Source organism: Curcuma longa, chromosome 2 (genome assembly GCF_044706935.1).
Source record: "Curcuma longa cultivar G26 ecotype Majalengka, Jawa Barat chromosome 2, ITB_CL_G26_1.1, whole genome shotgun sequence".
In the NCBI taxonomy this organism is placed as follows: Eukaryota; Viridiplantae; Streptophyta; class Magnoliopsida; order Zingiberales; family Zingiberaceae; genus Curcuma; species Curcuma longa.
In genome coordinates, this window is record NC_133862.1 from 10,770,124 (window position 1) to 10,794,265 (window position 24,142).

The 24,142-nt window shown below is 40.2% G+C and overlaps 5 protein-coding genes and 1 pseudogene across 6 annotated transcripts; 3 read left to right on the top strand and 3 right to left on the bottom strand.

Annotated features, from left to right (window-relative positions):
• The first annotated feature begins 953 nt into the window (after positions 1-953).
• On the top strand, positions 954-3,357 carry LOC141816459 (glutamine synthetase nodule isozyme-like). Its single transcript, XM_074704240.1, has 13 exons — positions 954-1,126; positions 1,216-1,255; positions 1,342-1,445; positions 1,524-1,572; positions 1,658-1,764; positions 1,860-1,947; positions 2,082-2,210; positions 2,282-2,356; positions 2,448-2,501; positions 2,614-2,651; positions 2,727-2,886; positions 2,978-3,038; positions 3,128-3,357. The coding sequence occupies exons 1-13, from the start codon at positions 1,053-1,055 to the stop codon at positions 3,214-3,216; spliced, it is 1,068 nt and encodes a 355-aa protein (XP_074560341.1). The 5' UTR covers positions 954-1,052; the 3' UTR covers positions 3,217-3,357.
• Positions 3,358-3,471: 114 nt separating this feature from the next.
• LOC141821904 (DNA-directed RNA polymerase I subunit RPA12-like) lies at positions 3,472-6,684 on the bottom strand. Its single transcript, XM_074709284.1, has 5 exons — positions 6,446-6,684; positions 5,873-5,913; positions 3,971-4,054; positions 3,830-3,886; positions 3,472-3,675 (listed from the first exon to the last, which is right to left on the bottom strand). Exons 1-5 carry the CDS (start codon positions 6,561-6,563, stop codon positions 3,598-3,600), a joined length of 378 nt encoding a protein of 125 aa, XP_074565385.1. The 5' UTR covers positions 6,564-6,684; the 3' UTR covers positions 3,472-3,597.
• A 261-nt stretch (positions 6,685-6,945) lies between these two features.
• Positions 6,946-11,725, top strand: LOC141821902 (deoxyhypusine synthase). Of its 2 annotated transcripts, none has more exons than XM_074709282.1 (7): positions 6,946-7,208; positions 7,333-7,500; positions 8,491-8,709; positions 8,800-8,886; positions 10,042-10,147; positions 10,218-10,453; positions 11,310-11,725. In XM_074709282.1, the coding sequence occupies exons 1-7, from the start codon at positions 6,978-6,980 to the stop codon at positions 11,397-11,399; spliced, it is 1,137 nt and encodes a 378-aa protein (XP_074565383.1). In that variant the 5' UTR covers positions 6,946-6,977; the 3' UTR covers positions 11,400-11,725. The 2 variants fall into 2 exon arrangements, with proteins under 2 accessions (XP_074565383.1, XP_074565384.1); XM_074709283.1 differs by having other exon boundaries at positions 7,163-7,208; positions 7,329-7,500.
• Positions 11,726-12,310: 585 nt separating this feature from the next.
• LOC141821903 (putative protein phosphatase 2C 78) lies at positions 12,311-14,062 on the top strand (annotated as a pseudogene).
• Positions 14,063-14,143: 81 nt separating this feature from the next.
• Positions 14,144-16,687, bottom strand: LOC141821901 (UDP-glucose 6-dehydrogenase 5-like). Its single transcript, XM_074709281.1, has 2 exons — positions 16,585-16,687; positions 14,144-15,793 (listed from the first exon to the last, which is right to left on the bottom strand). The coding sequence occupies exon 2, from the start codon at positions 15,762-15,764 to the stop codon at positions 14,322-14,324; it is 1,443 nt and encodes a 480-aa protein (XP_074565382.1). The 5' UTR covers positions 15,765-15,793; positions 16,585-16,687; the 3' UTR covers positions 14,144-14,321.
• Positions 16,688-18,662: 1,975 nt separating this feature from the next.
• LOC141821593 (uncharacterized) lies at positions 18,663-23,321 on the bottom strand. The gene is made up of 6 exons (XM_074708972.1): positions 23,252-23,321; positions 23,069-23,194; positions 22,370-22,863; positions 20,062-20,178; positions 19,537-19,967; positions 18,663-19,086 (listed from the first exon to the last, which is right to left on the bottom strand). The coding sequence occupies exons 1-6, from the start codon at positions 23,319-23,321 to the stop codon at positions 18,864-18,866; spliced, it is 1,461 nt and encodes a 486-aa protein (XP_074565073.1). The 3' UTR covers positions 18,663-18,863.
• Positions 23,322-24,142: the final 821 nt, after the last annotated feature.

Genomic DNA, 24,142 nt, shown 5'->3' on the forward strand with positions numbered 1-24,142 from the left:
AGGTTTTCATGCCTAATTTTCAAGGTGATATCTGAGTGGAAAAGGATGAACAATTCGTCCCTCTCACCAAAGGCTCTTCAATCTAGAGAAGGAATAACAGACAGTGAAATCTTTGTTGGAGCCTAGCTAGTGCAAATATCCAACAAGGAGATGATGCCTCACAAGTTGTACTTGCATGTGATAAATTCCTTCTTCAAGGAATCCATGCATGCACTTTTGCCTCCTGTTGATGCTTTGGAAGAATGGCCAAAGCCTGAGGAATATGTGCCATGATCTCTTTTCACTCATCCCACTTCATCATGAAACATTAGGTTCTTCAAATCCTTATAAGGAACATGATCTACAAGTTCACTATTGGAAACTGCAGTTTCTAATCATGTATGTTCAGATTTCTTGTAGATACTGAGCCAGGGAATCACTTTTAATCTTGATGGCATCTCTATGAATGGTTCAGGATAATGTCAGAGCAAGTGGCATATACATATGCTCATAAAGTGGATGCTTCAATGAAAGAAGGGCAAAAATCATGATTTATCAGAATAGTTAAATCAGAAGATTATGTCATAATCAACCAGTTGAGATCATTAACATTATTTAATCCAACTAACTGTTTTTTTTTCTGTGGAAGTCAACTCCTTAATCCCATGCCTGATTAAAAGCAGAAAAAGAAGCAAAATGAATCATTGCTTCTTAATCAGTAATCAAATACCCAAGTCAATGCTTGCTGGGACAAGCAGAGGCAAGTTATTATAAAGAAAATTGAAAGGAAATTTTGGATCAAACTCATACTTAAAAAAACCAAGAATCTTAAATCCAATTGAGTTCTTGAAAATGTCAACTGTGTTAGTTGTGTTTTGCAAACTTTGCATCATTGATTGCCAACTTGTGCTTTTAAAAAGAATTATGCATTCATATAAAATGATTTCAGAAACCAATCCAAGAATCCACTCTGCCATCTTCTTGCCTATATAAATCCAACCTTGCTTCCTCCTTTCTCCTCAGACTGTTCTGTTCTGTTCTATTTCTTGGATCATTTCTTTGTCTTAGCAGCCATGTCTTTGCTCACAGGTCTCCTCAACCTCAACCTCTCCGATATCACGAAGAATATCATAGCCGAGTACATATGGTTAGCTCCTTTTCCTTCCTTTTTTTCTCATAAATCTTCTCTACAAATTCAATTTCAAACTAAACCACAATTGTTGATTGACTCCACAGGGTTGGAGGGTCTGGCATTGACATAAGGAGCAAGGCAAGAGTATGTTTCTCATTCCCCTCGCTTGGGTGTCATTTTCATTCCTCATTCAGTATCATCATAGTCTATACTTTCGGCATTGCAAACAGACACTTCCGGGCCCTGTGACTGATCCAAGCAAGCTTCCAAAGTGGAACTATGATGGTTCAAGCACTGGCCAAGCTCCTGGTAAAGACAGTGAAGTGATCCTACAGTAAGCTCTCAAGGCACCTCTATTTTGAATTTGCAATTCTTGGCACTCAAATTTGTTGCATCTCTGTGCATCATCCAGTCCCCAAGCTATTTTCAAGGATCCTTTCAGGAGGGACAACCATATCCTTGTAAGTTCCAACTTGATCTTTCCTTTGTTTTCATGTTACTATGCTAAATTCTCGAATCACCGATCATGATCATTCACTTCATTAGGTCATGTGTGACTGCTATACACCGGCAGGAGAGCCAATCCCTACCAACAAAAGATACAATGCCGCGAAGATATTTAGCCACCCTGATGTTGTTGCTGAAGAACCTTGGTACTTTGACATAGCTTTAGTCCCTTCATTGCCTAAACCTTGTCGACAAAATTGGTTCTTTGTTGCTAATTGATGCCATTCTTCTCCCTTGATAGGTATGGTATAGAGCAGGAGTACACTCTCCTTCAGAAGGATGTCAAGTGGCCTCTTGGCTGGCCGGTTGGAGGCTTCCCGGGTCCTCAGGTTACAATTCGATTCGAATATAGTTTCTACGACTTTCAAATCTCAAAAGCTATCTACTCTATCTCAATTCAGTTTATTGAAATTAAATCTTCACATGTCATTGCAACAAGTTCTGCATTGTATACTGCCTACAGGGTCCATACTATTGTTCAGCTGGTGCTGATAAAGCTTTCGGGCGCGACATCGTGGATGCTCATTACAAAGCCTGTCTTTATGCAGGGATCAACATAAGTGGCATCAATGGGGAGGTCATGCCAGGCCAGGTATCCGTCGACTCATTGTTCGATTTCTTGAAACTGAATTTAGGTAACTGAAACTCAGGTCATATGTGCAGTGGGAGTTCCAAGTAGGGCCTTCAGTTGGCATTGCTGCTGCTGACCAAATGTGGGTTGCTCGTTACATTCTTGAGGTAAACATGTATCAAATCGAGATTCGACATGCGAAAAATCTTCTGAAGAAGTAGCTTGCTCACTGTCATTTGCTCTTCTTGTCATCATCAGAGGATCACTGAGATTGCTGGAGTAGTGCTGTCTTTTGACCCAAAACCAATTCAGGTGATACTTTGAGAGATAAGATTTTTTTGATTTTTGACTTATCACAAACTTCTCCAAGATCATAATAGAAATTAAAAAACAAAAACACATATTTGGACTTCATTTTGTGTAGGGTGATTGGAATGGTGCTGGTGCTCACACAAACTACAGGTATGGAGTTTTGTTTCAGCTCTTTGTATGCTTGCTCCTTCAACTTGAACACCATCTTCTTTCTTTGCTTTTCAGCACCAAATCCATGAGAAGTGATGGTGGATATGAAGTGATCAAGAAGGCTATAGAGAAGCTTGGAAAGAGGCACAAGGAGCACATTGCGGCCTACGGTGAAGGCAACGAACGCCGACTTACCGGTCGTCATGAGACTGCAGACATCAACACCTTCATCTGGGTATGTATGCTCCAAAATTTCTCATGCTCTTTTGAACATTCATGTATATACTCATGCTCTAACATCTGATATCATGTATTATGGTTATCAGGGAGTAGCAAACCGTGGAGCATCTATCCGTGTCGGCCGCGACACGGAAAGAGGTGGCAAAGGTTGGTAGAATTGCAGAGCCTTTTAGGCGAGAAGGTGATCTGAATTATCAAGTTTGATGAGGTGTTGTTTCTGTTCTTTGTGTGTTCAGGTTATTTTGAAGACAGAAGGCCTGCTTCCAACATGGATCCATATGTTGTCACTTCCATGATTGCAGAGACTACCATCCTGTTGGAATAATGCAGAGTTGCTTCTAATGGTGGGATGTTTGTCTTGCTCACTTTGTGTTTTTGAGTGAAGTTCTTTGTGTTCTTGCATGTGATGGCTGCTAAGTTACAGCCCTTGTCTTGAATAATAGAAATAAAAGTACTTCCTGTGAGCTAATCTCATTTCAGCAGTAGTGTTAAATGTGGACAACAATATGATTGATTACTCACTTTAGTTGGATTAAATAATTTTAAAGGAATCAAGAAACAATTATCAAAGAGCAGTAGCATTCAACATATTAAGTTCTTTTTGGATAATATGAGATTGCAATGGCAAGTAGCATGCCAGTTACTCGAAAACATACAAATTCCTCTTTGACATCAAAGTAAGCCATAGAACTACATCGATGGCATGCTATGTGTTGATGGAGAACTTGTGTTGACACTGTGGACACTCGTAAAAGACTGTCTGTCCTTCATCGGCCGAACGTAACTGCAAATTCACATGACAATGTTTCAGGAGCATGAATGCAAACATATTTTAGCCTCAAATTATTATAGGCTTGGTGAGTAGAGACATGTTCAGAAAATAGATAACAAGTTGAAGGATGATCATAAGAGGCTACAAGAAATAGGATTCAAAATACCTGTTTGGTATAGTATTCAAGTTGTGGATGATGACACTGTGGACATTCTTCGTTAACCTGATACCAAAGTGAACTATGAGTTAAGTTGGCAATTGATGAAGTAGTTAAATACTTTTCGGTAACAATGTGTGAGATACTTACGACTGCCCTTTTGACAGCTTCTTCATCAGCAGGTGCATTCTCAAGGACTACAAAAGGTTCAAGCTTCAGCTCCCTTCTCATATCCTAAAGATTTTGTTTTAAAAAGAAAAACAGTTAAATTGGCCAAAATTAAGGAAAAGGAAGACAAAATGCCTACCCAGTGATATGCTATTAATGTATTCGGTACATGTACAATAATTATTATCACAGTGTTAATTTTAATTGTTTTGGGGTTAACTTATTAAGACCAATAGTTAAATTGATAAAGTAGATAGATTTTGCCAACAATGTTTAGAGGAGTTGGTTGTGCATAAGGGCTGTGTTAATCAACAAATGAAGACTGCTAAAGGTTGTCAAGCACATTGGCCAAAATAATCTATTACTCTCCAAGAGACAAACAAAAGCATTCAAATGGATGCCTCCATCGATCTTATGGAGGAATTAGAGAATTGAGTTGGACAATGATTGATCTAAGCATCTTTGAAGCAGTGTGGAATGCAATTGTTGAAGGAAAATAGCTTCTTCCATCCAAACACAGCAAACTTGCATTTAAAGACCAAATGGTAGAGGATTCCTTGTTCAAACAATAAAAGGTGTGACCAAGTTCATTTCCTTTAGTGTGCTGACAGTGAATCAAAAACCAAGAGTAATGTGGCTTAGTTGAAGGAATGAGGGAGAAAATTGAAAAAGTCAAGAGTAATGTGGAAAAAAATATTATAAAATTTGTGGAATAGGTAGATATTCAATGATTGAATGATCTGTGTGAAAGTTAAACTGTGTGAAATGAAAGGAAGCTCCATTAGAGCCTGGTGAGAGCAAGACCATTTAGACAAAGATGATCCCCGCAATCTCCAACCAGATTGTATCAACAATTGAAGAGTAGCCAACAAACCCAGACACATGGGGTTTCCATCTTTCAGATTGATTTCACTTCTTTAAAAGTGCACTTGCAATGAGAAGGTGGAGCTTAGCAAACATAGGATCTTATTGACTTAGAAAAACCAAGGTAAATGGTTGCAATGGTGTCAGTACGTCATATGTGGATAACTCTCTTCAGTCTCATTGGCCTTGATCAAGGCTGGAATTACTTGCCATAATTTTGACCATTAATCTTAAGCCTACTGATTAATTCAAAGATAAGAAAAACATTTGCTATAGAACTAGAAGTTTACGCAATATCAACAAATGATTAAAACAAGGTCTTAGCATTTGATATGTATATGAGATGGCAGGGTATGGAGTTGTCTCAAAAGATTGGATAGATATTGGATATCGTTTCATGTTTGAGAGGATAACAAGTATGTTTGGATTTAATGGAGCAAAACTTAAAGTCCAGTAAACATGAAAATAAAATAAAAAGTAGCTGAATGATTGGTTATGCAAAGTTTGTTCCACAACTCAACAAAAGCTCTAAAATTGAACAAACATGTTGAAGGACCATACTCTGCGTGCTCTGTGTTCCTGTAACCGAAGTCTTAGGCTGCATCTTGTAAAACAGCTTTAACTTTTTTGAGGTAAAGCTATGGTTTTCATATTCTCTTGAAATGAAAATCAATTTTATTCAAATAATGTTCGCTTGGTAAAAGAAACGAGCATCACCATCATCATCATCATAGTGTGTTTGTCCTAACTATTTGTTGTCGGATAGTAGAGGAAACAAGTATGTCACACTTGCATAAGAAAATTTCTATCCAGTCATAATAGTAAAATTGGAAGAATCTCTAAATATCACCGGAAACCAAGTAGAACAATTTATGGCATGCCCTTTAAGTAGATGGATAAGATACAAAAGTACCGAGAATCACATATCGTAACAGGACAAAGAACAGCAAGCTTAACTGCATGCTTGCTAGCAAAATGAAGCTCCCTCAGTGATATAGAATTATAGCCTATGAGAATTACCTCAGCTGTAATAGTGTATCTTGTTTCTTTCCCTTCAATCTCTGTAGAATAATCTTTCAATCAATGCTACATTTAGATAATATTATCTCTATTTAGATACATCCAACATGAATACAACTCCAAAAAATTAACACCAGTCATAAGAAAACGGAAGACAGCCATCTGAATACAATACCAAGAAGTAAGAATTACAATCACACCCCTACTAGTGCAAAGGGTCAGAGAGAAATGCACCTCCAATCAATTAACTTACAGTCATAGAAGTAAATCCAATATTCCCAGAGTGATGGTTGACATTCTCCTAAACCTACTAAAGTTTCAGAGATCACTCAATCAATGAGATAACTGCAACGCAACGTTGCAAATATTAACTACTAATCATATGAGGCACCTCTTAATCAAATTACTACTTTGCATCAGTAATAATAGGAGCATATGAATGAGATGGGCATGAACAAACCAAACTCAGGAATTTCAAATTTTTGTGGTCTTATTATAAAGCGTGAAGCAAACAACAATATTGCAGGTTTTCGATCATATTCGAATCTGAATGAGTTGATGAACCGAGTTTACCACTGACGTTGCGCTTGAATCCGCAGAGAGGGCATTGGGCAAAGTGGAGGGACTCGAATTTGAGGAGGGTGCCGCACATGCCACAGAAGAGGAAGTCGCGGGCATGGCAGAACGACATTTTTTTTTCTCCTCCTGTCTTCTTATTTGGTAGCGTCGAAAAGATGATGGTGCTGTCGTCTGGAGAGTCTCCTTCGAGTTGGCAGGCGGAGAAGGGCGGAGGGAGGGAAGAGAGAGGGCGGAGCACGGCGGCGGCGGCGGCGGCGAAGGCAACAAGGCAAAGGGACGGCGGAAGTTGTCGAGGTTTGTTTCGCATAATAAAGGACGCAAACGGGTTGTCATCATTTTATTAGAATCCGAACCCGATTAGTTAAATGTAATTTCGGGTTTCACTGACCGATCCGGCCGGACCGGGTCGGGCTGAGATATGGAATCCTCATCCATTAAGCACTACAAGGGCGAGCGCTCGTGAAAGATTCGTGGAGCAGCTCTCTCTCCTTGCTAGTCGGCGAGACGGCGATAGTCTCAGGAGGAAATGGAGGGCGGCGGCGGCTCCGGAGGGGAGCAGCGGGACCGGGAGACCCTTGAATCGGTGCGGTCGGTGTTGTTCAAGCCATCCATATCCTTGGAGGAGAAGCGATTCCCCAAGATCGCCGGCTACGACTTCAACCAGGGGTTGGACCTCCTCAGTCTCCTCGGATCCTTGTCCAGCACCGGGTTTCAAGCCTCCAACCTCGGAGACGCCATCGAGGTCGTCAACGAGATGGTGAGCCTCGTCGGATCTGCCTATCTTTCCGATCCGTGGAGTAGATTTTTTTAAAAAGGCAATTGTTTGGACGTCGCTATCTTTACTAATTATTTCAACCCCTTTATTGGGGGCGCTAAGGAAGATAGATTGGAGGCTCTTCCATGAAGCGCCCACGGAAGATTGTAGTGAAGAAGAGCGGAATCCTGCATACAGGGAATCGGTGGGGTGCAAAATTTTTCTAGGATTCACTTCGAACCTTGTATCTTCTGGAATTAGGGAGATCATCCGATTTCTTGTGCAGCACCACATGGTAATTTTCCCCCTTTTTTTATGAAAAAAAGGACCATCTTGTTGAAAATAACAGTTATATTTTTGGAACTATCCGGTTATATTATGAGTTGTGATTCAGAATCCACAAACGACTAGTTCTTTTCTTTCTTGCAAACTTCGGTATACTGAAAAGATGCAAGCAATCAGTGTTTGCTATAATTATTGTCGTGTTCTGTAGTTTTGCTTTTATTGCCACAGAGAAATAGTGACAAGATGTGTTAGTTACAACTATTTGAAGTTGACTTCATGGATCTTATTCATCCATTACTCTACTCGAGGATACACCATTCGTCATGTTTGAATATCGTAATTCATTTTTTACTATGTTAACTGGAGTTTCTTTTATCTCCCGCTATCCCTCACCCCTTCAACTCTGACATTTCAACTTGTCTAATTACAAAATGTGTTTGTTATCTATTAGCACTGCTATTCTACTGAACATAGTTTCTCTTATTTTATCATTTATTAGTTTATTCTGAATAGTAGCATTTTTCTTTTATCTTTTTAACAATATACACTCTTTCTATGTACTTTGTGTATCTATTGTTTCCTATTGCTGCTTCGCATATTTGCTTTGATGGTTCTATGGGCATTTAGACTAACAGAAAAATTAGGAAGAGAGAGATTTTCATTAGAATCAGAACCTCTTAGAGGGGATTCTTTTGATGGTAAAGAATTTCCATGGAACCATATTATACTCGAATAATTAAATGTGAAACACCAACTCCACAAAATAACTACAGAGAATCTTCATTAAGTATATTGAGTGTGTTTGGTAGGTAGAAACTCATGAGAGGAATAGGAAGAAAAATATCTGATTTCCTTTCTTGCACAAGAAAGAGTGCCATTATCATTGCCATTCTAAAGGATTCTTCAGCCAAATGCTTTAGTTTCTCAAATCCTCAAAGGCATCTTTTTTCTTAGAAGATTTTTCCCCATGTCTTGATTGATAATCTTGTGCTATGTCTAGGTTGAAGTTTTGGTGACAACTGCTGGTGGCATAGAAGAAGACATAATCAAGTGTCTCGCCCCAACTTATAAGGGTGACTTCTCTTTGCCAGGGGCTCATCTACGTTCCAATGGATTGAATCGAATTGGAAACTTGTTGGTGCCTAATGACAATTACTGCAAATTTGAGGATTGGATTATGCCAATTCTGGACCAAATGTTACTTGAACAGACTACAGAGGTAGCAATAGGATTAATCACTTAAAGAATTTCATTTAAATGTCACTTGAAATGTGTATTCTCTGACAGAAGCTTATGTGTATGGTAGCAGAATGTAGTATGGACTCCTTCAAAAGTGATTGCTCGTCTTGGCAAAGAAATTAATGATGAAAATTCGTACCTTCACTGGGCATACAAGGTAGTACAAGTTATTTTCGACTTCCTTTTGTCTAAAATCAATTGTTTTAAGGTTGATTGACTACTGATTCACTAATTAGCATAGATAATTTTTGCCTATGGCTAGCCTAGTCAGATCTCTATGGGGACTCTGTAGCTTCGATTAGAGTTCAAGAATTTAGCTTCATGTCAGAGGTTGAGTGGCTGTAGCTCTTAGGAAGAAGAGACGAGATCATGATTGAGGATATAGACGATCACATCAAAGATTTCCTAGCAATCACTTTTAGGATAAATAGAGAATTTCCTCATCAAGCTGTGTTCCTCCAACTTTTTGAGTCAACTGTGGATCTTATCCCTCCATTTAACTTTACACATGGTTATCATAGTAACATTCAAATTTCTTAATCATTTCTAATCACAGTGAATATTTTTCTTTTGGTATCCCTCTACCCTTTACACCTCCAACCTTAAATGATTCTGCTTGTCCCACTATAAAATTTATTAGTTGTTGAAACATTAGCATATCATCTTGACATATTCCCTCTGATTTTGTCATATTGATTGCTAAATTTATTACATTTTTTTTTTGAGTTTTCAATGAATATAGAACTAACTTTTTTTTATCTTTAACAAATTTATGCACAAGTTATTGATTTTATAACAAATCTGTTGCAATTAAGTTATATTAAAATTATTCAATCATTATTGACGTGATGTATATAACCCATAAAAATGTAGTGTTAAAATGAAAATATACTAGATCTTGTTACAAAGTTGTAAGTACGTGTATAGATTTGTTATAAATGTGAGGTCATGCTAGATTTGATTTGAGAACATTTAAACTTAATGCTAGATTTAACAATCAATCTTATTTTGGACTTTATCTTTTCAGGTAACTCCACAAACCTATCTTTGCATCCTCATCTTTGTTATTTTGATGTTGTATGTGCATTTGTCAAATTGTCCAACACTCTCATCTATAAACTAATCTTTCTTGAGTGAGCAACATTTCACTAAAAGATGGTTGTACAATAAACATCCAAGGTGTCTGTAAAAAGGCAAAACCATAGAATCTTTACTTGAATATAGTCCTAGTTACATACAGAAAATACAATATTTCTCTCTTTATTCATAATTTTTGGTACTTGAATCACTAAACTATCTGTAACTTGAGTAGAATGGTGTTTCTGTCTATTGTCCGGCATTGACTGATGGATCACTGGGGGATATGTTGTACTGTCATTCAGTCCGGAATCCTGGTTTGCTTATAGATATTGTGCAAGGTGAGAATTCTTCTGAACTTAGCTACTTTTTTCTTCTTTACATCTTGATTGTTGACATTTCAGACTGCAGACATCCGAGCTATGAACGGAGAAGCCGTACATGTGGGTCCGAGAAAGACTGGAATCATTATTCTTGGTGGGGGCCTCCCAAAGCATCATATCTGCAATGCCAACATGTTCCGTAATGGAGCAGATTATGCTGTTTATATCAACACTGCACAAGAATTTGATGGAAGTGATTCAGGTGCTCAGCCTGACGAGGCAATCTCATGGGGAAAAATAAGAGGTTCTGCTAAAACAATTAAAGTATGTGATTGTTCCTTCTCCCTTATTACTTTCTAAGTAGTGATTCAGCTTCTCTTTTTGATAGATGTAGTAGATTCCAGTCTGCAACTTTTGCTCTTTTTTTTTCAGGTTTCTGTGCCTTTGCTTGTGTTAATTGCTCTAACGTTACTTATTTTCTGCATGCTTTAATGACTGTTTATTTATTTCCTCACTGTTGGTTCGTTCAAATCTTGAGCTAATGACTTAAAGGTGAAAAATATGTGAAATAGTATAATTGATGGCAAATTCCTAGCTAGATTAACGTCCTCGTAGAAGATCACGGAGTTGCTTGACTAGTATGTTTATGGTAATTAGGTGGCACTCAGTGATAAGCATGTTGCTTGGTTAAAGTGAAAGGGGCATCTTATATATGATGCTGTCATATCGAGATTCTCAGTATCTCATGTAAATGATAAATGATATATTCAACTTCCTGTGTTTCATCTCCTTCCTCTTTTAGCATCAGAATGTCGGTACAATAATAAAACAGTATCGTTTCAACTAAAGACCAAAACTCTAGTATGACTCAAGATTGTGAAAAAAAAAGGTTCCAACCAATGAGATGATTGAGGGAGTACTGCCTACAGTTGTTGAATGTATAGCAGAGTCCTAATGAGTTAATGTCACTCAAGTTTACGATACTGTTATGAACTAAGATGTATGCATTTCGGTTTATGTTTTAAGGCATTGAATGAATCATTAATAAGCTAACATTTCATTTGCATTTTAGTTTGTGGTTTGGCTCTTTGAATGAACCACTTTGTTTCTTCTTTAACATTAACTGAATGTAAAAGTTTCTGAATCAAATCCTAATCTTCTTTCTACTGAAATCAAACAGGTTCACTGCGATGCAACTATTGCCTTCCCCCTACTTGTTGCTGCAACATTTGCAAGGAAGTTTCACGAAATAGCCAACATCGAATCATAATTCGGTTTGATTTCCTTTCGACAATATGCTTACAGAATCTGAATATCTGGAGTCGGGAGACTGTTCAAGGTTTTTCAAAACCTCCAAATGATTTACCTGATTGATAAGTTAAGCTTAACATTATGTTACTAGCCTGAGGTCATCTTGTCAAGAACTTGTTTGTGATGTTCTCGATATGATCCTCTAGCCGAGTGGCTCTCGATAGACTGTTGAACATGATCCGAGTCTAGTCGAGCCGGATCGGGTCATGTTGCGTGATTGTGTTGAACTTGAGTCCTCTCCCTCCTTTGTGTGATTCAAATGCCAATGGGGCCCTTTCTCTGTTATGGTCGAGAATTCAGTGGACACAGAGCACATCTACACAAAGCATGTAAGCCACCTTCGAATCTTCCATTAAAGCAGCGTTGACTTTACACGACAACATCTTCTTGTAGATTAGATCACAATATCTAAAGGTTCACCAGGATAAGGACAAATCTTATGCCACTATCAAATCTGTCCTAACATTCTTAGCCGCAATTGTTAAACTCCATTTGTGCTTGAAAAGTGAATTTTTGTTTTTGCTCCTTGTAAATCTGAGAAATTTTATATTTACAATATGGAGGTAAATTGAAAATAGATAACATATGGGAGTGAAATGAAATTTTTGGAAAAGGAATTTATTTATTATTGGGTCTCGATCCTCATGTTTGTTTTCTTTTCTGTTCATTTCCAGCAAAGATCTGAAACAGTACCGAAAAAGGAAATGACCATAAATAGCCTGTTCTTGAGTTGACTGCGCATGTTCTTGACTTTTTTTTCTTCTAATTCTTCGTCGCCCGAAATCCTCGTAGGTAACACGTCATTGATCATCAACAACCGCAATTGACCGCCTACACAAAGCTGTATAAAGTCTTCGCTTCTTTACGCGTTAGCTACGCAAACTTCTCGTCGGCTTCGGCGCACCTCACCTTTCTTCCCCGTTCCATAGAGATTGGAAGAGCCTGTTATCGCCGTTAGATCGCGCGGAGGTGAAGAAAGATTCGACCTTTGGTGAGTTCGCCGTTGCTTTGGATCCGGCGAGGTCGGCGGTGAAGAAAGGGCACCGGAATTGGTGGTTTGGAGCGGCGAAGGGAAGAAATCTCCGAGCTTTAGAGTTATCGAGATTGTCCGGCGGCGGCGGCGGAGGCGGAGATGATGCGCTCTTTCTTGAGACCGCTGGAGCGGTGCTTCGGGAGGCTTGGCGGAGGAGATGGCTTGATGTGGCATATGGACCTTAAGCCGCACGCATCCGGCGAGTTCTCGATCGCCGTCGTGCAAGCGAACAACTCCCTCGAGGACCAGGGCCAGGTGCTGACCTCCCCTTCCGCTACCTTCGTCGGCGTCTACGACGGCCACGGCGGCCCCGAGGCGTCTCGCTTCGTCAGCAACCGCCTCTTCCCCCATCTCGATCGTACTCCCCTCCGCCCTCCTCTCTCAGATCCAATTCGCCTTCAAAATCCGATCTCGATCTGTTCTAACTATAGCTAGGGCCTGCCTTTTTTAGGGTTCGCTTCGGAGCAAGGGGGCGTATCGGCGGAGGTGATCAAGAAGGCATTCGACGCGACGGAGGAGGAATTCACGCACCTGGTGAAGCGGTCTTGGTCGTCGCGACCGCAGATCGCGTCGGTCGGATCCTGCTGCCTCGTCGGCGCCATCACCGGCGACACCCTCTTCGTGGCCAACCTGGGAGATTCCCGCGCCGTCCTCGGCCGCCGGGCCACGAGCAGGAAGGCCGTAGTCGCCGAGCGGCTCTCCACCGACCACAACGTCGCCGTGGAGGAAGTGAGAAAGGAGCTCGCCGAGCTGCATCCCGACGACAAGCAGATCGTCGTCCACACCCGCGGCGTCTGGCGAGTCAAAGGAATCATTCAGGTGACAATCTCGCCTCAAATGCTTCCCTTCTTCAATCCTTGCCTCAAATGCTTAACAAAGTTCTGATCTTCTCAGGTTTCAAGGTCTATCGGGGATATCTACCTCAAGAAACCAGGGTTCAGCAGAGATCCCTTGTTCCAGCAGTTCGTAGCACCTCTTCCATTGAAGAGACCTGTCATCACTTCCGACCCCTCAATTCAGATTCGCAAGCTTACTCCGCACGACTTGTTTCTCATATTTGCATCGGACGGGCTCTGGGAGCAGCTGAGCGATGAAACTGCAGTCGATATCGTATTCAAGAACCCCAGAGCAGTAAGCAATCAACATTGAGTTTGTTCTTCAATGCTACCGATGTTCATTGATCACACTTGCAGGGGATTGCGAAGAGACTGGTTTGTGCCGCCATGAATGAGGCCGCGAGGAAGAGGGAGATGAGGATACGGCGATATCAAGAAGATTGAGAAAGGTGTAAGGCGACACATTCACGACGACATTACTGTGATAGTGATCTATCTCGATCAAAACTGTCAAGAGAATCGTCCCAGATTCAAAGCCAAAGGCAGCAGCCATTATGACTGCACTGGCACCCCAGCCGATATCTTCGTCTCCAATTCTGATGAGAATTGAAGCACTAGCACACACACACTGCTTTCCTTGTGATTATCTGAACAGCAGCAGAGATTGTAGATTTTGGGAACTCATGAGGCTTCTGGCATTGTTATTTACATGAAATATTGTAGGCAGGATCATTTGGAAGTTATTCTTTTCAAGATGGTATTATCAAATAGTTTACTTGTTTTGATAGATAGATAGATAGATAGTTCCTTGGACAGAAAAAGACGTATAAAATGAATCTTTTGGATTGATTCATCATTCAAACATGAGCAAGAACATGCATACAAAACTATAAGCTTCAAACAAGAAGAGATATGGCCAAGGCCTCAAGATAAAAAATCCTGGAGAAGTCTTTAAGTTTCCTCCTTCCATCATGCATGCAATTGTTATTCCCTCCCAAACTGAGTTCCTCCATTAGACAACAGCAGGCATGTCTTTGAGCCACGGATCCAGCGGTTTTCCGATCGAGTAGACGATGAACCCAATCTCCCGGAGCTTGTGTGGGTCGACCACGTTACGGCCATCGAAAACGAAGGCTGGCTTCTGCATGCTGTCGTAGATCTTCTGGTAATCCAACTCCTTGAACTCATCCCATTCGGTGAGGATGCAAACACCATGCGCCCCCTTGGCAGCCTCGTAGGCATCCCAGGCAACACTCACCTGCTTAACGGCAGTTGGGCTCGTCGGTTGAAGGTGCACCGGGTGATCCCAATCGAACTTGCTCATTGCAATGTCTCGTTGGATCTGGTCCTCTGTCACCTGGGGGTCGTAAATGCTTATCTTGGCCTTGTCTCCTAAGAGACCCTTGCAGACATCAATGGCAGGGGCCTCCCTTGTGTCTCCAGTGTTCTTCTTGAAAGCAAATCCAAGAACAGCAATCTTCTTCCCTGCAACAGTGTTGAACATGGAAGAGACAATGCGATTTACAAAACGACTCTTCTGGTAGTCATTGATCTTGATGACCTGCCTCCAGTAATTGGCCACCTCCGGTAGACCATTGCATTCACAGATATAGACAAGATTAAGAATATCTTTCTGGAAGCAGGATCCTCCAAAACCAACACTAGCATTCAGGAATTTGGGTCCGATCCTCGCATCTTTGCCAACGGCATAAGCCACCTCAGAAACATTAGCTCCGGTAGCCTCGCAGAGTGCAGAAATCGCGTTAATGGAGGAGATCCTCTGCGCTAAGAAGGCATTGGCTGCGAGTTTTGAGAGCTCTGCAGACCACAAGTTGGTTGTTATGATACGATCCTCCGGTACCCAATGTGCATAAACTTCTTTCAAGGCTTGAACAGCCTTGCGGCCCTCTGGAGTCTCCCGGCCACCGATGAGAACCCGATCAGGCATGAACAGATCCTGGATAGCAGTACCCTCTGCCAGAAACTCAGGGTTGGAGAGGATCTGGTAGTTGATTCCATTGCTGTTGTGTGTCAAAATCTTCTCAATGGCCTCTGCAGTCTTGACTGGAACTGTGGATTTTTCAACCACAATTTTGTCAGTCTTTGAAACATTGGCAATCATCCGAGCAGCACTTTCCCAGTAGGTCAGGTCAGCAGCCTTTCCTGCTCCAAGGCCACGAGTCTTGGTGGGGGTGTTCACAGAGACAAAGATGATGTCGGCTTCGGCGACATGTTGTTCGACATTGCTGCTGAAGAAAAGATTCCTTCCACGGCACTGCTTGACAACCTCATCAAGGCCTGGCTCATAAATAGGAAGATGATCACTGTTCCATGCTGCAATGCGGCTCACAGAAATATCAACGACAACCACCTCAATGGATGGGCACTTGAGGGCAATCACAGCCATGGTCGGTCCACCGACATAGCCAGCACCGATGCAGCATATCTTAACCATGTTTCTGTACTAGAATGTACTTTGGATACCTGCAGTAAGGTGATTCAGAAAAATGCCCACATACTTCTCAGGAATACATTTGAGCAAGATGAAACCTAATTAAAAACAATCTAAGGATTAAGCTATGCTTAAACAAATAGAGGATCGATAACTTAAAACCTGCTAAGTCAAAAGAAAGCCATCTAAATGATTTGGTTTTTGGAGCCACAAGAGCACAAACATTATACACTACCAAAAATTGCTAACGACTATTTAACAAATTCAAAAATTATCATTATCCATATAGTGCCAATGACCTGAATATAATAGAATGAGAATTCCACAGACATAGTTTGGATGTAGACACAAAGTGCAATATATACAAATTGAGAAGTTTATCAGACAAATTATCTTTAGTATCAGGAGAAAGTTACTTACTGAACATTTTCATCAGCTAAAATGAACAAAGAATGAGTCCACTTGCTACACTTGTTGATAGAAAAAATTACAGATCAACAGAAGATGGAACAGCACAAACTGGCACAGGAAGACTGTGAAAATAAAAATGGATAAAACATGCCCAACTCTCCTAACTAAATTGCTAGTTCCTTTGTGCAACAGACTTTATGTTTCAAACAAACAGTTAAACATATCAGATCTAGAAGAGATACGGATAACTAGCTGATCTATGACGTTCTGGGGCACTTGATTCAGCCAATCACATTACAAACACAATCCTGAGATGTAGGCAAGTATTCCAGAGGAAAAAGAGTGAAACAACAAAATCGAAATGTGCAAAAGTATATAAAAAAACAGTATACAAATAGCTGAAGAAAATTACTTCGAGAGTGCTGTTAGCCTGATCCTACCAACAGCTAAGGGTACAAAAAGAGAACGAAAAGATATAAAAGAAAATACTACAAAGGAGGAAGAGCAAAGGAGGCGTGGAAGAAAGGACAGCCAAAAGAAGAAGATGACACCCCTTCTTAAATAGCAGAACCACTGAGATCTGCTCCCCTTCCTTTCAAGAACTAGTCAAGAATAAGGCCAGATTTTACCAGAATTGTTGAACAGTTCAACACGTTTTAGAGTACTTCAAAGTCTAGCAACACCAAACATGTGAAATGGCGTGGAGAAGTTTTTTGTTTGGCCTAATTTCCACCAATAAGCTTCGTATAAAGGACTTTAGTTGTCAGATATTTCTATTCTATATTCTAGAAATAATAATCAGTCAAAACAATGTGAAATTAAAGTTGGTTTAAATGCCCAGATACAAACTTTGGGCGAGGAAGAATTATTTAATATAAATAACATGAAATAAAGGTTACGTACCTTGAAGGGCTTAAGGAAAAGCAACAGATACTGAAGATTTGAATTAAATAACATGCTCAAGCTCAGACAAAGTATAACAAATTACTTTGTTTTTTAAACATCTTACAGACAAATCAAGATCCAAACCCATCAAAATAAGTATTTCGATTTCGACCAATAGGAGCACAAGGAATTACGACTGCACCAATATGCACTTCATCAAATCACCTTTAAAATAGGAGGAAACAAAATGTCAAGGAAATTGCAAGTTTTCGGAACAAATCTTGACAGAATTTTTTTTATTTAAAAAAAAGTCTTGGCAGAAAGAAAAGGAGGGAAACATGAACTGACATCTTCAGTTAGAAAAAAAAAACCTAAATTAAAGTCTGATTTCCAGCATTTCAACCACATTCATCAAGCAGAAAGCTTCAGATCCAAGGAACGCAGTGACTTTAAACCTAACGTTTCGGAACTGAAACAATCTTCTTTATGTAAAGCGTAAGCAATCAAACCTATCACCTGCTTACAAGCACCAAAACTCCGAAAACGAATCAAAGCGGGAGATCAACGTGGAGCGGGCGGGTGATTCCGCGCCACCAAAATGATCCATCGGAAGCGATCAAAATCAACTCTACCAGAATCTGACGGAACAAGATTGGATAAAAAAAAAATAGGCAAAAGAGTACCTGAGAGAAAAAAAAACGTACCTTTTTCCTCAGGAAAAGTGACGAGGCGGAGAATTTGCGTGAAATTAGGGTTTTATAGACATCGAGTTGGAGCCACGGTTTGAATTTTTTTGGTACGTTCCTAATTTTTTTAAATTTAATTATTCGGATAAATAAATGAATTTTATTTAATTAATCTTTTTTCTTTGTTTTTAATATTCCTATATAGTAGGTTTTCATATCTAAGGTAAGACAGGGAATGTATTAGTGAAAGATACAGTTAATTAAATTCTGTTATAGCTAGTTTTTATGAATTTAAATATAGAATTATATTTAATTAACGTCAAAACTCCCCCTGCTAATGAAATCACACATAATTATTTTCCATAACGAATAAGATCAAATGGTAAAGAAAAATATTTTTTGTACAATAATGTATGAACTGATGGAATTTTCACTAGCATAAAATTTTATAAAGGTAAACATCAAAAGATGCCTTTTATTTTTAATAATTACAAAACTATAATTATTCTAATATAAATTTCAATTTATGTTATAGCAACTTATTGTTCACAATGAATATCAAATGATAAAAAAGAATATTTCTTTTATAATAATATACGAAGAGAATTTAAATGAACCGATATTATTATTATAAAAAAATTCACCCGGAAATATATATAAATGAACCGATATCGCTAAATCATGATAGCATCAACCAGAAATAACATGGCGAACTGAAACATCTCGTAGCGAGAAGGAAAACAAAAAGGCAAACTTGAAGTAGTAATGGGGGATAAAGATTATTTACGAAAAGAGAAATGATACACTACATGAAAACGTAACACAATACACTATAGACCTAGGTCCCACATCCATGTAGTGTATCATACTGCATTTTCATGTAGTATATCATTTCTCTTACGACAAAACACAAGAGATATCATAATGAAGCGATAGACAAACCGAACAATATGAAGAGTCACACATTTATGGTTTAGAATACGACTAGATAGTTCTTGAAACATCACTGATTTCACTAGTTTAGTACACTCGGTTTGTTCCAAAGGAGACACAAAACGGGATTCTGAGTGCTTCATACTGTAGGGAACACGATAGCAGCAGGCATTTGCCGAGGGTAAAGTCACTGATGCCAAGGTACAGCGCCTGCGAATGAATAAAGTGAAGGGAAAGTGGCTGATCCTTGCAGGTTAGGAACCTCATGACCTGGCTGCTGTATTGCTGGGACGGTGCCACGGTCAGGGTTGTAGGGCTCACCGCTGCGAACTGCCTGGGGAGCAAGTTTTCCCTCTCTTGCGGAAGGGAGATCATCCGGAATTATCTCGGGTACTAACCTGTAACGAATTCTGATACAAAACAAAACACAGAAAAGTGAAGCTGATATCAAATACTGGAAAAATAGACGATAAATGTTGGTACCGAGTTGTATTCTAAATGTACAGGCAAGAGTCAGAGTTGTATTCTAAATGTACCCCAAGAAGCATTTGGCAAGACTCTAAACAGCCAGGTGCACCTAAAAGTTCTAAAAAGTGTGGCAAGAGGAAGGCAATAAACTTATTTAGAGAATAGCTTAAGAACTGCATGGTATTTGTTTACATGTTGTGAATGGATACAGACAGGATCATACATGATAGAAATCAAGAATTTAGTGACCAATTTCTTAAGTATGATGTTAAAATGCAATGCCACGATTGTTAATGTTTTCAGAGAAAAACTTAAAAGTGCAGTTGAGATGCAGGAAATTAGGAAATTGTATACACATTTACCGTCGTGGATACAGTTTCTAAATTGCATACCGTGCATTTGGAATAGCATTTTCTGGATAGTAAAGTGGTACAGCAACATGATATGGAGGCTGAGATTGATGTCCCAGATAACGTGGTTCAGTTGGAGGTGGCCGGTAATATATATTGACTGGAGGTGCAGGATAATATGGATCAGGGGGAAGTGCACTATAATATGGAAAAGAGGCAGGCCGAGCTGATAGTGGGAGATGCTGAGGATTCCGTGGAATTACTGGAGCATTTGCATATCGATCACCGGCAGGAGAAACTTGAGAAATGTATCGCAGCTCAGAAGATGTAGGATGTGTCGAGTAGCTTGGTGTGTAAGGATCCGGAGGAGGTAAATGATGAGTTGGGGAGCGCTGTCTGTGAACATATTGAGAAGCAGGTGTCTGCTGAAGTGGAGAAGGAACAGATTGGAATAATGACAACAATTTATGCACCTGCATTATAGTTGAGAGAGGACATCAAAGTTATCATCAAGTACTTAGGCCATGCCAGTGTAGAAAGAAACAAGACAAGAAACTTGTCAGAAACCTGCTTGGAATTAAGCTCTGGGCTAAACTTGGCCTTAGAGAAATAGTTCTCTTGAATGGCATGTTTGAATGTAGCTTCAGGAAGAGGTAAGCAATCCCTATCAATCTTGAATTTCACCTAAAAATTGAATAATAGTATAAATCAACATCAAGACCAATAATTAACCTCTCGTGAACATGATAATCAAAAGAATGACAAACTACAAGGTAAAACAGGAGGGGGGGGGGGGGGGGGGGGGGGGGGGGGTAGGTAATGCCTCAACCGTTATCAGCAACAAGAAAACTTGTCTGTGTACAAGAGATAGATCTTCTAAATAATCAATTTACCAGACTATCAAATGTAATGTTAACATGATATAGGCTTCTGAAAGCTAAAATCAGGAATTCCAAAGCCTCACTTTTAGGAGATTATGATTGTTCCAAAGCACAAAACAAAATCACGAAACACTAAAATACATATTGCAAAAAATGGTTTTGGTCCAGAATATGAACTGAAACACTTGGATAAGGCCACAATAACACTTTAATTCATTAAATCATGAAAAACAACAGGGAATGTAGCAGCATTGGCTCTATCATTTGTACATAATAACAAAGGGATACAAAAAGTCTACTGAACACAATAACAAAGACCTAAAAAAATTGTCTATTCCTCCAGTTATGTCTTACAAACTACTCAATGTCAGGATAAGATCCATGTTTTAGTGAAACATGTGTGATTAGTCAGGGTCCAAATAAGTGATGATCATACACCTAATGCAGTAAAGGGCCTTGTTGGGCCTTAAGCAATCTGACAAAAAGAGCAGGCCCTGAGAGATTTATCCTTAATTTGATGTCGACACTTGATTGCACGAATTTATATGCATGCATGCAACAGTTCAAATTGAATATTTCATCATATACACAATATACAAAAGAAAATACAAAAAAGAGTGAAAACCCTGAATAACCTGAATCAAATTGAATTTTTCAGTTTGGATTATTTTGACATTTTAGCTGACCCCACCTAGTGAGATAAGGCTTAGCTATTGTTGATTATTTTGACATTTAAGAGTTTCAAATTTCGGATCTGATCTTTTACGGCAACCCATATTCAACCTAGTTGGCCAAGTTCTTCTTAAACAAAACCTGATCCCGCCCACCTCTAATTTCAAAGCTGCAAAAATGAAGATAACTGAATAATTTAAAGTTTCACTAGACAAGTCATTGCTCTTTGCTGAAATTGTTGAGATCCAATTGTATGGTGAGGTTCACAGTTCTAAAAAGCAGACTAGGCAGACACTCTGAAGATTTGACATGAGACCACATCACATACTTAATATGCAAACCCCTTTATGTGGCTGTTTTAAAGAGTGATCCAGGTAGAATGATCAACAGGCTTAGGTGGGCTTAGGGGGAATTCTTTGTAGATTTGGGTTCAGGCAGAATTCTTCACACATTTCTCTTCTTCCACTGCTACGAAGTGTAGAAGTTTTGCAACAAGGGACTAACTATCTTATTTTTTGATCATTTTTTAAACGTGTTCTTGCTTTACATCCTTGGATTTTATATGTTTATTTATAACTTGGTTGATTGAGTATATATTATTCTATTTGTTTAGTTATGTGCTTTATCATACTATGTGTTTTTCTTGCACAGTTAAATCATGAGTCTGCTGCATGTACGGATCACTTGTTAACTCATGATTATGAACTTGCTTTCATTGCTTAATATACTTTATTGGATGTATATGTTCTTCATTTTTATGGTTATATCAATTTAACTATTATTTTAATTTTTTTTTTCTGATGTCAGTTGCATATGCCATGCATACCACTATGTGTTATGCAATGGGCTGGCCATTTGAAACAGTCTTTTAAAATGTGGCGAGGTTCAATATAAAATTTGTCAAATATAGATACTATGAGATAAAGCTGCTATTCAAAGGATAAAGAAAAAGAGAAGGATAGAAGAAAACCAGCGTATATAATTGAGGAAGCAGAACAAACTTGTTTTGAGACTTTAACACCCTATAGCTCAACGTCATGGATGGTAACTCTAGAACGAAGGAAAATTATGGTCTCTGCTTAGTTTGTCATATTCATTGAACTCCAGCTACCATGAGGAAGGCCTAGACACATCTGAAAGAGTTACTTGCATGTCAATCTACTAACTAGAAGATAACAGCTTTACACAAGTTTTCATTTGTCGATCAGCTATGGCTCCTTAGTAAATGATAACATTCAAGCGAGTGACATTTATCTGGCATATGAGACCTCAATCACCACCCTCATATATATAACAAAAGAAATATCCAACTCTTGAGTTACCTGAGCTGTAAATCTCCCTCCAAATGCATCAGGTTCCAGGTCCAGGGCTCCTTGAGAGACCGCCTGGTACACACCATAAAGAAGCTTCAAGTCAAAATCATAAAGAAAGAGCTTGGTCCCAGGTTTTATCTTTCCCACACTCTCCTCCTTGCCCGGGGGCAATCCAAACACACGGTACCGGTAGCACTCGGGCTTCGTCCTGGAATTACACATGAAGATGAACCCTGAACTCTTCTCGGCAGACTGCGGCCTGTTATCCTCCGGTGCACCATCAGTATCAGTGTTAGTATCCGCGGGGCTTTCTCCCGGCGTCACAGCTGGTGCGGCATCAGTGCAATTCACCTCAGATTCTGACTGTGGAGGCCGAGCCGAATCCTCACCTCCTCCCATCTTCTTCACCCTCTTCTTTACTTTCTTCAGTCTCTTCGAAGCCGGTGGAGGAGCCGAGGAGGTGGCCACCGGCTTGTTCTTCGACTTCCTCTTCTTCACCATCGCTATGGAGCCCAAGATCGTCAATAAACAAAATCAAAAAAATCACATTCTAAAAAAGGGACAGTCTTCCCTGAATCCAAATCGGTGAATGTTAAGTGCCGAAGAATAAAATTCAAAAACCCTAATCATAGGAATGATAAGAAAAACTTCTGAATACAATCAAACAAGCGAAATCGTTGAAGGTAGTGCAGAGAGTAGAATGCTTACTTCTGCTACTAATTTGATCGCCGCTGCAGGAAGAGGATTCAAGTGGCCGGGAGGAGTGGGATTGCAGGAACCGAGAGGTTAACGAGGGCTGCTTGGTGTCCAAACCCAAAGAGCATAAGCGGCCCACTAGGGTTCGTAGTGGGCATATTTGTTTTTTATTAAATAATAATAATAATATAATACAGAACTGATATTCTGCGACACAGTCTGCGCGACATGACTCCGCCGTTTCCGGCCACCCTTGCCGCGCCATCCGGCCACCGCCGACCACTGACCACCAAATCAGGTTCAATCGACGCGCCACTCGCTGGCGCGTAGACCGACGTCGAATTCCGACCGGATTGTAGTCGGAATCTGACGCAATTTGGTCGGAACGCAGGCGACAGTGGCACACGCAGTTTCCGATCAAATCGTGGCTGGATTACGACCAAATCATGACTGGAGACCGGCCAAGGAAGGACCGGCGTGCGACGGCGATCCTTCCTCGGTCGATCTCCAGCCGCGATTTGATTGAAATCTGATCGCGATTTGGTCAGCGGTGCGCGCCACTGCCGACCACGTTTCCGGCTACAATATGGCCGGAATCTGATGTCGACCGACGCGCCAACGAGTGGCGCGTCGATCGGGCCCGAGCCGGCGGTCGGCGGTGGCCGGACGACGCGGCGAGGGCCGCCGGAAACGGCGGGGGTCGAGGTGGAACATTGTGCATTCCACGGTCAAATCCATCGCACGATCGTGTGATGGACGGTGGATCGGGGATCGTGCGATAGACGGTGGATCAGATGTGACGCGCGGAGTCGCAGAATTTCAAAATCGAATATAATAATAATAATAATAATAATAATAATAATAATAATAATAATAATGTTCAACGTATCTCTACTGTGGTCAACGATCGCAATGACGAGAGTCAAATAAAAAAAATTTAGAACGGCCAATTGATCGTGTAGCTATCCATCTTCGATCGCCTCGACGATCATGGAGCAGGTAGCAGCCACGCATCCGTCGCAGTTGAACAATTCTTCACCGCATGCTCCATCGCCGAGACGCTTCAAACTGCGGAGCAGGAACCCG

Coding starts and splice junctions, on each gene's coding strand:
- LOC141816459 (XM_074704240.1), top strand. CDS start 1,053: ATGTCTTTGCTCACAGGTCTCCTCAACCTCAACCTCTCCGATATCACG. Junction 1,127..1,215: donor ATCATAGCCGAGTACATATG/GTTAGCTCCTTT, acceptor TTGACTCCACAG/GGTTGGAGGGTCTGGCATTG. Junction 2,652..2,726: donor GGTGCTCACACAAACTACAG/GTATGGAGTTTT, acceptor TTTGCTTTTCAG/CACCAAATCCATGAGAAGTG.
- LOC141821904 (XM_074709284.1), bottom strand. CDS start 6,563: ATGTCGTTCTGCCATGCCCGCGACTTCCTCTTCTGTGGCATGTGCGGC. Junction 4,055..5,872: donor GATACACTATTACAGCTGAG/GTAATTCTCATA, acceptor CAAAATCTTTAG/GATATGAGAAGGGAGCTGAA. Junction 3,887..3,970: donor AAGCTGTCAAAAGGGCAGTC/GTAAGTATCTCA, acceptor CTTTGGTATCAG/GTTAACGAAGAATGTCCACA.
- LOC141821902 (XM_074709282.1), top strand. CDS start 6,978: ATGGAGGGCGGCGGCGGCTCCGGAGGGGAGCAGCGGGACCGGGAGACC. Junction 7,501..8,490: donor TTCTTGTGCAGCACCACATG/GTAATTTTCCCC, acceptor TGCTATGTCTAG/GTTGAAGTTTTGGTGACAAC. Junction 10,148..10,217: donor GCTTATAGATATTGTGCAAG/GTGAGAATTCTT, acceptor TTCAGACTGCAG/ACATCCGAGCTATGAACGGA.
- LOC141821901 (XM_074709281.1), bottom strand. CDS start 15,764: ATGGTTAAGATATGCTGCATCGGTGCTGGCTATGTCGGTGGACCGACC.
- LOC141821593 (XM_074708972.1), bottom strand. CDS start 23,321: ATGGCGCGGCAAGGGTGGCCGGAAACGGCGGAGTCATGTCGCGCAGAC. Junction 22,864..23,068: donor CGATCAAATTAGTAGCAGAA/GTAAGCATTCTA, acceptor TGGGCTCCATAG/CGATGGTGAAGAAGAGGAAG. Junction 19,968..20,061: donor CAGAGCTTAATTCCAAGCAG/GTTTCTGACAAG, acceptor ACTATAATGCAG/GTGCATAAATTGTTGTCATT.